The sequence below is a fragment of the Malania oleifera genome, chromosome 3, assembly GCF_029873635.1.
Source record: "Malania oleifera isolate guangnan ecotype guangnan chromosome 3, ASM2987363v1, whole genome shotgun sequence".
NCBI classification, from domain to species: Eukaryota; Viridiplantae; Streptophyta; class Magnoliopsida; order Santalales; family Ximeniaceae; genus Malania; species Malania oleifera.
This window is the reverse complement of record NC_080419.1, coordinates 106,903,998-106,919,293: the sequence shown is the minus strand read 5'-3', so window position 1 is coordinate 106,919,293 and position 15,296 is coordinate 106,903,998. Positions and strand designations below refer to the sequence as shown.

The 15,296-nt window shown below is 34.3% G+C and overlaps 2 protein-coding genes across 4 annotated transcripts; both read left to right on the top strand.

Moving 5' to 3' along the window:
• The first annotated feature begins 1,718 nt into the window (after positions 1-1,718).
• On the top strand, positions 1,719-9,545 carry LOC131151637 (U-box domain-containing protein 52-like). Of its 3 annotated transcripts, none has more exons than XM_058102911.1 (11): positions 1,719-1,958; positions 2,052-2,289; positions 3,265-3,356; positions 4,135-4,256; positions 6,196-6,407; positions 6,510-6,570; positions 6,701-7,001; positions 7,457-7,558; positions 7,629-8,057; positions 8,162-8,926; positions 9,065-9,545. In XM_058102911.1, the coding sequence occupies exons 2-11, from the start codon at positions 2,094-2,096 to the stop codon at positions 9,131-9,133; spliced, it is 2,349 nt and encodes a 782-aa protein (XP_057958894.1). In that variant the 5' UTR covers positions 1,719-1,958; positions 2,052-2,093; the 3' UTR covers positions 9,134-9,545. The 3 variants fall into 3 exon arrangements, with proteins under 3 accessions (XP_057958894.1, XP_057958896.1, XP_057958895.1); XM_058102913.1 differs by having other exon boundaries at positions 1,748-1,958; positions 6,199-6,407; XM_058102912.1 differs by having other exon boundaries at positions 1,783-2,289.
• Positions 9,546-11,445: 1,900 nt separating this feature from the next.
• LOC131151466 (uncharacterized) lies at positions 11,446-12,153 on the top strand. Its single transcript, XM_058102710.1, has one exon. It carries the CDS (start codon positions 11,446-11,448, stop codon positions 12,151-12,153), a length of 708 nt encoding a protein of 235 aa, XP_057958693.1.
• The last annotated feature ends 3,143 nt before the right edge of the window (positions 12,154-15,296 follow it).

Sequence of the window (15,296 nt, the reverse complement as noted above, 5' to 3'; positions counted from 1 at the left end):
CCATAGGTGAGAGTAATTAATAAAATTGAAAGTGTTTTCTCTAAGGATGAGAAGCAGACAAACAGTAAATTTTGAGGACGAAATTTTTATAAGGATGGGAGAATGTAACACCCAGAAAATGATAGGCTTGAGAATGAAAATAATAATAATAATAATAATAATAATAATAAATAAATAAATAAATAAATAATTAATTAATTAATTAAATTAATTAAATAATTATTATCAGTAATTAAATAATAATACTATAATATACATTAGATATATATATATATATATATATATATATAATATTTTTCAATCTTTTTCTTAATTTCCTATGTTTATTCCTTTAATTCACGAAATGGAACTTCTATTGAACCCCCATATAAATTCACAATAGTAGGCCAAATTAGATATTCATATTGTCCCTTTGTTAGCAGTGTTCCAAAAATATCTGCAATCGAGTAAATAACTCTACGAACGAATGGATCGGTACGAATTGAAAAATGGAAAGATATGTACAAGTTATACGTTTCGTCACCACTTTTGTGGAAAATTATATATATATATATATATATATATATATATATATATATATATATATATATCATATGATCTACGTATACAAAGAAACTTATTACGACAAAGTATGTATTTTATAGATATATAGTTGTGAGTACAGTTTTACATGATTTCTTAAAATAAAGTTAATTATTTAATAGATGTGTTTTTTATACACTAAAACTCATGTTGTCATACACTGATAATAATCTATTCCGTCTTACTGAAAAATATCTCACCCCATCATTATCAAATATTTTTTAAATGTTATGAGGAGCATAACAGTAATTAGAGTAGTGCAGTGGAAACGTGGGTGGAATAGAAGACTTTATTTAGAATAAATATTTAATTAAATCATGTTTTTTATGTATTCAAACCATTCTTCTAGGGATATGTAAATTATGATGTTGGAAATGATATTATTGTTGTATTGAGATAGCTTAGTACTCTGATAATTACTATTTGAGGACTTCCGCTGTCTTTATCAGTAATTATTGTAATATGAAATATTTAGGTTTTTACAAGTGATATCAGAGAAATTTTAGCGAAATTTTTGGGTATGTTGCACCAATAATATATATTTAAAGAAAGGTAAGAGTCAATAATATAGATCATTGACTCTTTATTGTCAATTAAGAAATAAATCAAATGAATAGGGAAAAACATTGTAATCTCAATTCGGTTTTCGTTTGTATTTCCCTTTAAAAACATCCCCACCCTTACCTTTCTTTGTTTCAAACTTCAAAATCAACTATATTTTCAACTAATATTTTCAAATCATTTGATCCTCATTGTGTATAAAGATACAAATGGTTTCTATATGTCGGTTAATAATAATCAGTAGAAGTTTTACATTTAAAGTTTTAACAAACGCATGAGATCATCTTCTGGTGAGAAATTGATATATGTATTAAATTGAACCTTTGATCTTCCATTTTTCTATCCTTTGCAGGCAGAAATTAAATATCAGTCAGCCACAATTCACAGCCGTAGAAGAGGATTTTTCATACAATGAAGGTATTGGCAGTCAAATGGCAGGCTGCCCGAAAATTATGGGGCCTCTCTCATGCAACTTAGAGAGAGAGAGAGAGAGAGAGAGAGAGAGAGAGAGAGAGAGAGAATAGTGTTTGAAAGAATCAAAATGACTAAATTAGGATAGAGCAGGGGGAAGACACGTAAAATTGAAGCCCTTCTTGCCCAAGTAGACCAAATAATAGAAAAGAAGAAAAAGAAAAACACAGAACAGGTTGGAAGGGGGAGCTTCTTGTCTCTCCTGGCTCTTGGGTGGCGTGGGGAGAACATATGAACAAAAAGCATTTTTTGATTTGTTAACCCAGTTGTGGTTCTTCTGCACAGACTCATTTGCGAGGAAGGTGGTTCTCATCAAGAACTTCGGGGGATAGGCGAAAATCGAGGTTAAAAATTTGTGGGTTATGTTTAATTTGATCTTTATTTTGGAAAGAAAAGAAGTGGGTGTGTTTCTGCTGTTTGAAATTGTACACACGCAGACATATATAGGAGGAGATTGATTTAGAGGAAGAAGGAAAGAGATGTGGCATCCAAAAGGAAATGTAGAGAAGGAAGGAGCAAATGGGTTGGTAGCGGTGGCCATAGATAAGGACAAAGGCAGCCAAAGTGCTTTGATATGGGCTACTGATAATCTTCTTGGCAGAGGCCAAACTGTCATACTCATCCATGTCAAACCCAAAGGCCTACTTGCTTCATCGCCTTCTCTTTCTGGTCAAAGTAATCTTTCTCTCTCTCTCACATATGCTTGTATATATTCAAATCCTCTACTGCATAATATATATTTTTCGGTGATTTGCTAAGACATTGACTAATTTTATAGGCCTTTTTCTTTGGGTATAACAAATTGTACAATTTGTGTTCTCCATTTTCTGAGCCACTTGAAAATTATGAATGTCAAACTATTCAACTTTTTCTAGAATATTTTCTATCAGTTCATAGGAAAATAAATGAAACTTCAATGGGGGAAAAGATCAATCCAAGAGTGCTATGGTAGGCACGATCTGTTCTCTAGCAGCAGAAATGAGAGTACACATTTTGCATATGGTATTTTGATTATAACAAAAGTTAGGGGCTAAAATCTTAATAAATGAAGAGTATAAGCTGCATCAATCTGTACTAATTAGCCTGTTATATTTAAGAGAGGAGAGATTGAGTGAAGTGAAGATAGTAATAATCAATTACCCTTAGTCGGTCCTTACCACCTTTCAACAGCTGCTAAGTATGTCTCTGTCTTCTGCTTGACAATATCACGTGCATCCAACTATTGTCAAACCTGGCTCCACTTTTCCTTCTTGAAGATGGCTGCAACAACTACTACTTCAATAACAATGTTGATGATGAGGAGGAAAGGACGAGAGATTAAATTGCGAGGGGAAGGAATTATACATATAAATGCAAAGATCTGTGCGGATTACTCCCTCTCATTCCTAGGTTCAGAAAACTAGATATGAGTACTCTGTTTCCCTCATTATACATGCGGCATTCATGCTCAATGCATGTTCTAATTCGGGAAAACAAAGAAAGAAAGTTAATATGTGGAAATATGGGCAAATGAGCTTCTTTTTTTTTTTTTAGCTTGCAAAACAGTATAACAAGGGAAAAAAAGAAAGAGATAAAATGAAAGAACATGCTTGGAGGACTTGTTATAATTTTTTTTAATGAAGAAAATAATGTTTAATTTTCTTGGTGCAGAAATACACCACATCTCTGAAGTCCATGGTGAACTTGATCAAAATACCAAGGAATTGTTCCTTCCATTCCGTTGTTTCTGTACACGAAAAGATGTAAGTGCCAAGAACTAATTTTGTCTATTTTCCTATGGGAATAAGAATGGTAAGGGAAAAGTCGCAAGTGCCATCTGGAAGGCATCAGAACTATGCCATTGATAGACATCTACAAATGCATCAGCTCAAATGCTCAATTCACTTTTTTTTTTTATTTTTATGAAAATCTCAATTTTATTAATAACCCTCACTTATGGCGGAGGAATACCGTGATTACAAGCAAGACACATGAGATTTACAAATAAACTAACAAAATCATCCCAGACATCAAAACCAATACTAAAAAAATCAGAACCATTATCCAACTAAAACAATATAAACATGTCTTTATTTAATCAAAACCAACCAAAAACAAACATAAACAATTTTTTCTGTAAAATGATTTCAATTACCTACAAACATAAACTAGAGGAAAACAAAGGAAAAATCAAATGATAACAATTAAAGACGAAGGTTTGGAATGCTCATCTTATCCATACAAATGAGACCTCTCATTTTACTTGGCAGCACATCGCCTACAAAATATCTCCTTGTGTTGTCTCCCTCTCCTTGACGAGTCAAGAAATTCGCCACCTGATTACCTTCTCTAAATTAGTACTTAATAGATAACTGAAGACCTTATAGCTCATCCTCTAATAATTCTCAAAAGTTCCATAAGTAGAGGAGAAACAAATTCCAGTTGTGAGATATCCCACCACCAAAGTTCCATGCTCAATTCACTTTTGTGTGTATGCATGTGCATTTTAATGTTTCTGATTACATGCAACTTTGACATCAGATACATTGCAAGGATGTTATACTAGAAGATACAGATGTAGCGAGAGCATTAATTGAGTATGTAACTCAAGCAGCAATTGAGAATTTGGTTCTTGGTGCAGCCTCAAAAAATCGCTTTCTCAGGTATGTACAAATTATTGAACTTTAGCCAAATTATTCTTCATTTCATTTTCCTGATATCACAACTACAAGTTGAAGACATGGGTATGATCCTTCATTTCCATTTCAAACAATCAGACAGTGAATGCAGATAAATGTAGTTATACTTGCCAACTCCCACAGTGCCAAAAAGAAAAGAAGGAAGTCCAAATATTGGAAAAATTAGATGCTCATATGCTGCACCATCTGACTACCCTTATCAGCCTGCAACAGTTGGTATATAGTATTGGGAAAATTAAGATGCATACACTTGGAAAAGAGAACATGCGAAGATGGTTTTAAATAATGGCCGCGATCGTTATGTAATGCCATTATGTAACGATTTTTTGAGTTACCAATATCGTTACACACCGCGAAATCGGTGGGAATAAAAATCACGACCGTTACGTAAAGGCCTGCTACAGCTGTTACGTAATTGCTATAGAACTGTTACACCAAAAAATTTATTTTATTTTTAACTTTTTCTTCTCACTTTTTCTCTCTCTTTCATAAATCATATACCATGTGGTGAGAGGGGGAAAAGATTATAACGAGAATGACAATGATACAAAATTTACTATTTCTTTAAATACTCATAATAGATGCATTAATTAACAATTTGAAAGTATGTGTTAGAAAAATATTTTATTTTGATAATATTAGTAATGTGATATTTATATTATAAATTTTTCAACTTCAACTTTATTTCTTTTCTAACTATTTTATATTTGTATTATTCGTATGTCTTATGTGTCTAATAGATTAATGGAGTGTATAATGTATTTTATTTTATTAATTAATTTAGAACACATAAGAATTTATCACAGATAAAAACAATGAGAAGTATAAATACCCACACACACGTAATTTTTCTATCAATGGCAGTTTAAAATAAATGTAAACTTATTATCCTTATCAAATAATTTAGTTAGTCGAACTAAAGGATCCAAAATATACTAAAACTCTTTCTAAAAAGGGCTAAAAGTTTAAAACATGCAAGTATGCTAATATGCACAAGGTTGTGTGTGCTTCAAAAAAATTCACGGCGCTTCCCTTATGTAACATCTGCTACTCCCGCTTCCCGTTACACCCATTATCATTACATTACACTACCCGCTGCCACAATTTAAAACCATGCATGCCAGGATGAAAAACAAATTTGAAGTTTTCCCTGATGCTGCAATAAACATCTATTTATAAATCCCCATTGACTATGATGGAATAACCCTGCAACAAGACCTTCTTGATTGCCCACTTCTCTATATTTTTGTGCCTCATAAAGTTTATTCATAGAAGAAAACATAATCTAAGCAAGCAGAAAAAGATTTGTGAAGAAAGAACCAACTAATGTAACACTAAAATTGAACTATTTGAACTTGAGAACTGATCTGAGAGCAAGAGTCTCTTCTTATAACATATTTTGCTCTACATGAGATTTCAATCCATAAATCCATCCTTACAACTAAGTACATTAAACTTTGGGATACACTTTGCGCTTTTGCAGTAAATGAAATAAATTTCTTGATAGAAATTTCTCGAATTCAAGGGCGGGCCTTGGATCAGTGGTAAGGTTACTCCTTTGTGACTCATGAGTTCGAGTCAAAGGAAACAGCCTATCTGCATAAAAGCAGGGGTAAGGCTGTGTACAGTGTGACGACCCACAACCTATTGCAAAGCAGAGAGCTTTATGGCCCAGGGATGCCCTTAAATTTATTGAATCTCATAAATATGCCATATATGTGATATGGAATGGGTGCTTACTATGAAAGGAGTAAGAAAAGCAATTCATATGATCAATGACCAACTTTAGTATATAAACAGGACTTTAAGAGAGCTGGTAGAATAGAATTCATGTCTCTGTAATGATAAATGCAATCTTGTCCATAATTCGCAACTCCAGAGATTTTAAAAAAAATTTTGACAGAAGATTCAAGACGACGGATATTGTTGGAAATGTATCGAAAGGTGCACCAGATTTTTGCAATGTATATGTAATCTCTAAAGGAAAAGTCGCAATCACACGCTCTGCCTCCCGTCAAGCTCCACAAATCTCCTCATTCCACGACCAAATTCTTAATCAAACTATCAAACCAGATCCATATGAGACATATTCCCACAGTGCTACAATTTCAAAAGGTCAGTTACGTACTTCAATTATAATTCTTTCATTTATTACTTCATTTACCATTTATGTCTACCAGTTCTTATTCTAAAGTAACTTGTATTAATCCTCCACAGTACCAGAAAGGACATCATTTGAGCCTCCACCTAACTTGCATCATGAGATGGATTCTATCAAGTACGTCACAATATACTTTTGTACTGCCCAAAGGATGATATAGATAGTATCATAGGTAATCTATTTGTTTAAGGATATACCTGTTGTTCACTGGAAGGAATGACATGAGCTTGATCATCCTTGGAATCAGGTCACCATTTACAAGAGGAAGAGGCACAAATGGAAAATCATATGGAGAACTCTCAGTGCCAGATACGGACATATCCTTTGTCAGTTCTGGCAGACCCAGCACTGACCGCATGTTTCCTTCATTCTATGACACCATAGAAACAGGGCGGACTCCCCCACGGCTGTCAAGCAGCTCAGAGATGGACAACCCAAGCTTTGAGTCAATACAATGGGGACGGAAGTCATTAGAATTTGGTGGTCCATTTGAATTTTCATCAGCTTCACATGAGAGCGAAAGACTTTCATGGTCATCGCAGACAGTGGTAAGGCCTTGAAGTCATTTTGACTGGGGCAGAAATACAAATGCCATATACAAATACCATCATGCGGGCATGTCTGCATACATTCAGAAATAAATTTATGCATTTGACATTTGAGTTAGATATAACATCACTAGGTACATGCAGATATGCTATCGAAGTTCTTGACATTATTCGTTTTTAATTGGTTGCATCATTTTCTCCATACAGTCGAGATTTGGAAGGCTATCCAAGTATCTACATTCTTAAAAGAAACATTACATCTTTGTGATTTATGCAATTCCACTAGCCAGAGAATAAATTCTTCAAAAACACCCACTTACATTCAAATAATTTTTTTAAATGATCCACTCACACTCAAGATGTTTTTATGTACAAAGCGACATTTATGTTAAGAGTGAAACGAAACAAATAAAAAAAAAAAGTCATGGCAGATACTTATGTATTGAAACTTGCAGGATGATGTGGAGGCTGAAATGAGAAGGCTAAAGCTGGAGCTGAAACAGACAATGGACATGTACAGCACAGCCTGCAAAGAAGCACTCACGGCAAAACAGAAGGTATGGAAAAATTGCATCTGCTTTATGCTCCCAGCACGTGGGCAGCTTCTGAGTTGATTCTTCACTACAGGCAATGGAGCTCCAGCAGTGGAAAATTGAAGAAGAGCAGAGGTTTGAAGAGGCGCGACTGGCAGAGGAAGCTGCATTGGCAATCGCAGAGAGGGAAAAGGCGAAGTCCAGGGCAGCATTAGAGCATGCGGAAGCAGCTAAGCGGATCGCAGAACTAGAATCACAAAAGAGAATTAATGCAGAAATGAAAGCACTTCGAGAAGCGGAAGAGAAGAACAAGGTCCTGAATGCTCTGGCACATTCAGATGTCAGGTACAGGAAATACACGATTGACGAGATCGAAACAGCAACAGAGTTCTTTGCAGAATCTCGTAAAATTGGAGAAGGGGGTTATGGACCTGTATATAAGTGCTATCTTGACCACACACCGGTTGCAATTAAGGTTCTCCGCCCAGATGCAGCTCAAGGAAGATCGCAGTTTCAGCAAGAGGTATGCAATACAATGAGATAAAGATATGCTTCTATATTGGCATCATGGTATTCAAGTAAATTAAAAAAACTATACGGTTTTCTACATTATTCTGCCATTCTCAGGTTGAAGTACTGAGTTGCATTCGGCATCCCAACATGGTTCTCCTGCTTGGAGCCTGCCCAGAGTATGGCTGCTTAGTCTATGAATACATGGCTAATGGGAGCTTAGATGATCGTCTCTTCCAGAGAGGAAACACTCCTCCTCTCTCTTGGCAGCTTCGTTTTAGAATTGCAGCTGAAATTGGCACCGCCCTACTCTTTCTCCACCAGACCAAACCAGAGCCGCTAGTGCACCGTGATCTTAAACCAGGCAACATCTTGCTTGACCGCAACTATGTCAGCAAGATTAGCGATGTTGGTTTGGCCAGGCTAGTCCCTCCATCAGTTGCCGACAGTGTGACACAGTATCGCATGACGTCAACAGCCGGCACTTTCTGCTATATAGATCCGGAGTATCAACAAACTGGCATGCTGGGTATAAAATCTGACATATACTCCCTTGGCATTATGCTTCTTCAGATGGTAACAGCCAAGCCACCAATGGGGTTGACTCACCATGTTGAGCGGGCTATTGAAAAGGGGACTTTTGTTGAGATGTTGGATCCAGCCGTGCCTGATTGGCCAGTTGAAGAAGTGTTGGGCTTTGCCAAGATTGCGCTCAGCTGTGCAGAGTTGAGGCGGAAAGACAGACCGGATCTTGGAAAGGTAGTCTTGCCAGAACTGAACAGATTGAGAGCTCTGGCCGAGGAAAATATGCACCCTTCAATGTTGGGAGGCAGCTGTGGAGGCTACTCGCCCGACCACAGCCAAATCTTTTCCTCGCACCAAGTAAGTTGAGGTAGTAAAAATACGGTGTGTTCTTCCTCCAAAAACTGCAAGTGGATCTATCCCAAAAGGCAATTCAAGTAGGTCGTGACACTGTAAACATCAACCCACATTAAAACTAATTTGGGTGATTCTTTGCAGGATGTATTGAGTGACACACAGCATGCACCACCTTCTTATAACAGCTCCAGAAGCCGCTCAAGCACGTAGCGTGGAATGGTACAGGAAACAAAAGTAGATTAAAAGAATAGTTTGCGTCCGAGGACTGTAAAAACAAAGAGAGGGGAAGGAAGAATGGACTCGACCAGGTTCTTCACAAATCCAGGAGACAGAATTCCATCCCAGACTGTACAGAAAATCATCAAGTAGAGGAAATTCCCAAGGAGACCTGCTTCTTCTTCATTCACATCGATTTTTGGGTATGGTTAGCAAGCAGGCAGCTGGCTTGGATGTTTATCAACAAAGGGCTCCTTATTGTTTTGCACAAATTATCCCCCAAAAAATGTAGCGCAAAAAATAATTTATAAAATAACTAAAACTAATAGCACATAATTTTTATGAATCTTTTAGAGTTGTACCATGATAAATTTTTATGAATGCTAGTAAGCCATTTGAATACAAATTTCTCAGCTTTTTGACAAAAAGAACAGAGGAAAGTAAATGAAAACAAAACATTGAAAGTGGGAGATGCAAGTCCCAATTTCGAAATGTGGGAGCCTTCTGGTCTAGAACAATACTCATAAGATGGAAACTCTCGTACCATTGTTGTGGAGAGGAGTTGTATATATAGATATAGTGGCTTACAGATGTTATAAAAATTACAAAACTTGTGTCTTAAGGTAATTACAGGAATTGGTGAAAATATATGAAAGATTAGCATATAGCTATAATAATAATCTTTACATCAATAAAATAACTATAATTACAATCTTTACAGAAATTGAAAGAAATGAATGAATACAATTCCTCAGATCATTGAATAGAATCGAGCTTGCTGTCATCTATTGACTTAATCTTACTGTCATCTCTTTTGGAAAGTGTTTCCTTAATACGCCCCTGCAAGCTCATCGGGGAAGGCTACATGTTGAGCTTGGACCGAAGATGGGAAAACCTTGTAAACACTAATGCTTTTGTGAGGCCATCGGCTAATTGGTCCTTACTTGATATAAAGTGAACTTCCAATGATTTCTGCTGAACTCTTTCACGAACAAAGTGGTAGTCGCTTTCCACATGTTTTGTACGTGCCTAAAACACTAGGTTTGCTGTGTGATAGGTCGCCCCTATGTTGTCACACTAGAGAACGAGGCGCTGGGAAAGGAAAATACCGAACTCACGTAGTAGAGATTGGAGCCAGATAGAAACAGTCATGGCATAGCAATTGCTTAGTACTCAACCTCGGTGCTTGAGCAAGCCATAGTCAATTGCTTTTTAGAACTCCTTGAGATTAAATTGTCACCAAAAAATATGATAAAGCTTGAGGTTTATTTCTGATGATTTACGTATATATATATATTTGATGATTTATGTATATATACATATATATCAGATGATTTACGTATATATATACATATACATATATATATATATATATAATGATTTACGCAAATATATATTTTGGATATATATATATATATATCTCAGATGATTTACATATATATACATATATATCAGATGATTTACGCATATATATATATATATATATATCGGATGTATATATATATATATATATATACACGTAAATATATATATATATATATATATATATATTTAGTCATTTAATTTGCATGAAAATCGTATAAATAACAAAAAATTTGGAATATTATAATTATCTAATTTTTTCTTTATCAATATTATTTATTTATTTATTTCATATATTTTAATTTAAAAAAAATAATATAATTATATATTAGTATACTATGTCGACTTGAAACACTTGAACTATATACTTGGGTCCGGTTAACTTGAGAACCGATTGAGTTTTTGATTTGCTTAATAGTTTGATTTTAAAATATTATATTTAACTAATTAATTTTCCTAATTCAATTTTTTTTCTTAAGTTATTTTATCACAGCTAAACGAACGAGTTAAAATGATGAAATTCATTTTGTTTTTCATACCTCCTTAACATTTAATTAGCGTCTGTCCATAAATTTTAGTATTTTTCGTTCATATGTTAATAGATATTTTAAAATATATTCTGTAGAAATTCAAGAAATGTAATGTTATATTTAAAACCAATTATGTGGTGTGCAATCATATTTGCATGCATGTTGGTTTGGCACGTGTAGAGTAGTTAGTTTTTCACGCGCTTTGTTAAAACCTAACTGCTCTATGTGCTAATATGCAATTGGACAACACATAATTGGTTTTACTTTCTCTCCTCTCATTCATCTGCTGCACAATTTCTCTATACCTTAATTCATTCATTCACTCATTCCTTCGTCCTCGATTATGAAATGGGTTCTTCATTCACGAATTACCAATCAATAAGCTTACCCCGATCGACAGCGTACCTCTTGAAGATGGATGATCAAACGCTGGGGGTCACCGACGCCGGATCCCCGCTTGAAACCCTAGAAGAGGTTGAGGTCGCGGCCACGGACGCTTCCGCCAAATCCAAACGCTCAAAGCTGCGCGTCGCCTTATGCATCGCCAAATACGCTGTGTGCGGCGTCTGCGCATTCCTCGGCATTCAATTCCTCGTCATGGCTGTCTACATCGCTGTAATCGTGATGTTCTTCCCAATGTCCCCGTCCCTGCGCCTCCACTCCCTCTCCGTCTCCCATTTCAAGATCTCTCGCCAGGACGTCGCCTCCGCTTGGGCCGCCTCCTTCTCCATCCAAAACCCTAACGATTTTCGAGCCTTCAACTTGAACATTGTGGAGGCTCCGATAACTTACAAGAAGGATATGGTATCCGCGGGATCCGCGGTCCAAGTCGACGCGGTTCCGAACAAGGAAGTGAGGTTCGCGGTGACGTTCGGTTTCGCACGGTGGAAAGTGGACGAGGGGGTGCAGGAGGCGATGCAGCGGGATCGGGATCGGGAGCAGGGAAGAATGAAATTCGATCTGTCAATGGCGATGCAGGGAGAGCTGGTGGTGGCTAAGTACTTCAGGAAGCCTATAATCATGAACGCGGTTTGTATGCGCTTGAATGTCACGGTTAACTTTTCCACAGGTGCAGGACTCTGGATTGATTCCGCCCCTAAGGACTGCATTGTTCTCATGTAAATACGTAGAGCAAACACAATATCTTCTTCTTCTTCTCATGTTTTGATGCATAGGGTTATGGTTGAGATCTTAGAAATTAGTATTAGTGTAGATAGATAAGGATGGTGAAATGTGTGAACCCTTTTCAAATGTGGTCACACAATATTTTCAAATTTCATGAAACTAAGATTTGTAAAGTAAACTAAACATGTAAGTATCAAGAAATCGCAATTCACAAAATCTTTAATCAAGCAGGTGGACAAAAATTTTCTTGTTAGCATAGGCGATCTATCTTATATCATTCGGTACACTTAAATAAAATAAATGGAGAATAAAATAAAGCAAAAAATGTATGTAATGATTTTATAAACTTACAAAAATCAATTTCCTTCCATTTCATTTTATTCTTCTGTTCTAAGCAAATTACTAGAGAAACAAGTCTTTCAAATGTTAGGGCACATAGAAACTCTTATCAACTTGACTAGTGAATTTTAATATTTAAAAGCAATAACATTTAGAAGATAGGAGATTTTTTTGTCTAACGTTTAAGTTGATCCATTCATTGACTTGCCATTATTACACAATTATTAGAACATAAGTGCAAAATTTTACTTTCGAAAGTTATCCAACATAAAAAAACCTAAATAGAGGATAAGTAAACTTATATATGCACTTGGATTCAATGCCTAATAACTTTATATATATATATATATATATATATACATAAATCATCTAATGTGTGTATATATATATATATGTATATACATCAAATTATTTACGTATATATACATATATATGAGATGATTTACGTATATATATATATCGGATTATTTACGTGTATATACATATATATCAGATGATTTACATATATCGGATGATTAACGTGTGTATATATATATATATATATATATATATATATATGCATACGTAAATAATCCGATATATATATATTTATATACGTAAATCATCCATATATATATATCAGATGATTTACGTATGTATATAGATATTTACGTATATATACATATATATCAGATGATTTATGTATATATATATATATATATATATATATATATATATATATACATAAGATGATTTACATATATATATATATATATTTATATCGGATGTAAATAACTAATAAGACAATTTGAATAAATAACTAATTAGACAAAAAAGATCCACAAATTCTTGAGGGAAAATAGAAAGAAGACTTGCAAATTGGAATGGTAAAGAAATACCTAATCAAGATTCAAACAAAATTTGGAAAATGTCCAAATTCGAAAGTCAAATTATCAAACAGACGGGGTCAATTGAAAATAATGAAGAATACTTTATCAAAGTTATCAATAAGTCAATCTCTCTAACCACAAATGAAGCAAGACAACAAAAAAGACTTCTAGAAGTCGAAGATCTAGAGTCTTTAGGTTCGAAATATGATCGGATTCATATCGAAATGGTCCAAGTATGACTATTTCCTCTTACTAGAGCAGGATTGAACAAACCAGTTTGCGTCATCCTTCGTGATGCTAGAAATCATGAATTCAATGATTTCCTACTCGGAATGTTAGAATCAAACATTGCTAAAGGTCCAATCTATTTTGAGTGTTACCTAAACATAAGAACAAACCTTCAAGACAAATCCTTATACAAACTTTTAACTCTTGACATTCAAACTAAGGGATATGACATTGACTCAAGAAGTTCAAATTTAGAAATGATCTATAGAGTTTACTACAAAGCAACAACTTCAACAATCCTTCCAAATTCTCTTCAAACTAGTGAAAAGGGAGAAACAATCATGCTTCAAGCCAACTTTAATAACAATCACTTGTATCTCATCCCAAGAAACTTCTATGGCATGAGATTCAAGCCGGGGGAGATTAGGAATTCCACAACTTAAATGAAACTGATCATAAAATTGTTCCAAATATTCAAAAAACAGTTGCCACTAAAATCATCCAAGATGAAAGTGGAAACATGAAAATCAATTTTCAATCATTATTAACAAGAAGTAGAAGCGTTGGTCAATCTTCAAAACAATCAATTGACTCAGGAAGAAAAAGTATTTCAAGCCTTTACACTTATACAGAACCTACAAAGAATCTCAAACTTAAAGGAGTTGATTTTGGTCCAAAAATCCCTCAGTGATACTACCAAGAAGTATCTGAACCAACCTCTCCAACTGAATCTCAAATTCTAACAAAAGATCAAAGAGAAATCCTAAAGGAAGAACATCAAAGGAAAAATCTTATGCTAATAGACAAAGCTTTCGAATCAGATATGGAAAAAATTAGAAAAGATTACAAACACGAACTCAACAAAGATAATAGAGAAATTTTTTTTAAAGATTACAATGAAAAAGAAAGAGAAAAAATCAAAGTTGCATGGTTCAAAGAAATGCATAGATTAAAAAGAGACATTTGATTTTTCAGCTATGTCAAACAAAGGCAAGAAGTAAATGTCATAAATGATAAAATAAAAAATTGGAAACTAATAGATAACAATCATGTAACAACAATTCATCCTCCTGAAAACTCATTCAAAATTCAATATAAAGGATCAGAGGTAATTGCCTCACCTTTCAAAGAAACCAAAGGAAACTCAGAAGTTGATTAGTTAGTTAGTCAAAATAATTATACAAATCAAATACTTAGAACAATAGCAAATCAATCATCAAGAATTGAAAATCATTTAGATTACCTTTCTAAAATCAAAGAAAACAACACTTATGAAGAAGGAGAGTCTAGTAAGACAAAACCTAAATTATAAAATCCAATACCAATTAATACTTTAGATAAGAGTTTAAAGGATTTCAAATTTCAAAAGCAAAATGAATTACTTACTCAAAAAATTGATGAACTGATCAATAAAACTACCAACTTAAAAATCAATATGTTATCAAAGGATGAAGCTATTAATGCTTTAGAATCCAACTTCCAAGATAATGAAGATTTTGAAATCAATAAAATTAAAAGTTGGAAAAATCAAAGTCAAAGAACTTATTACAAAAAAACCAACACCTCCAAGTCTTTTATTTGAAGAATCAAATAACATATTACTACAAAAGATATTTCAAGGAAATGAAATTCATGAATGGTGTTGACCTTATAGGTCATGCTCAGTTTTGATAATGACAAATACTCTTGTATTTGATGAATATC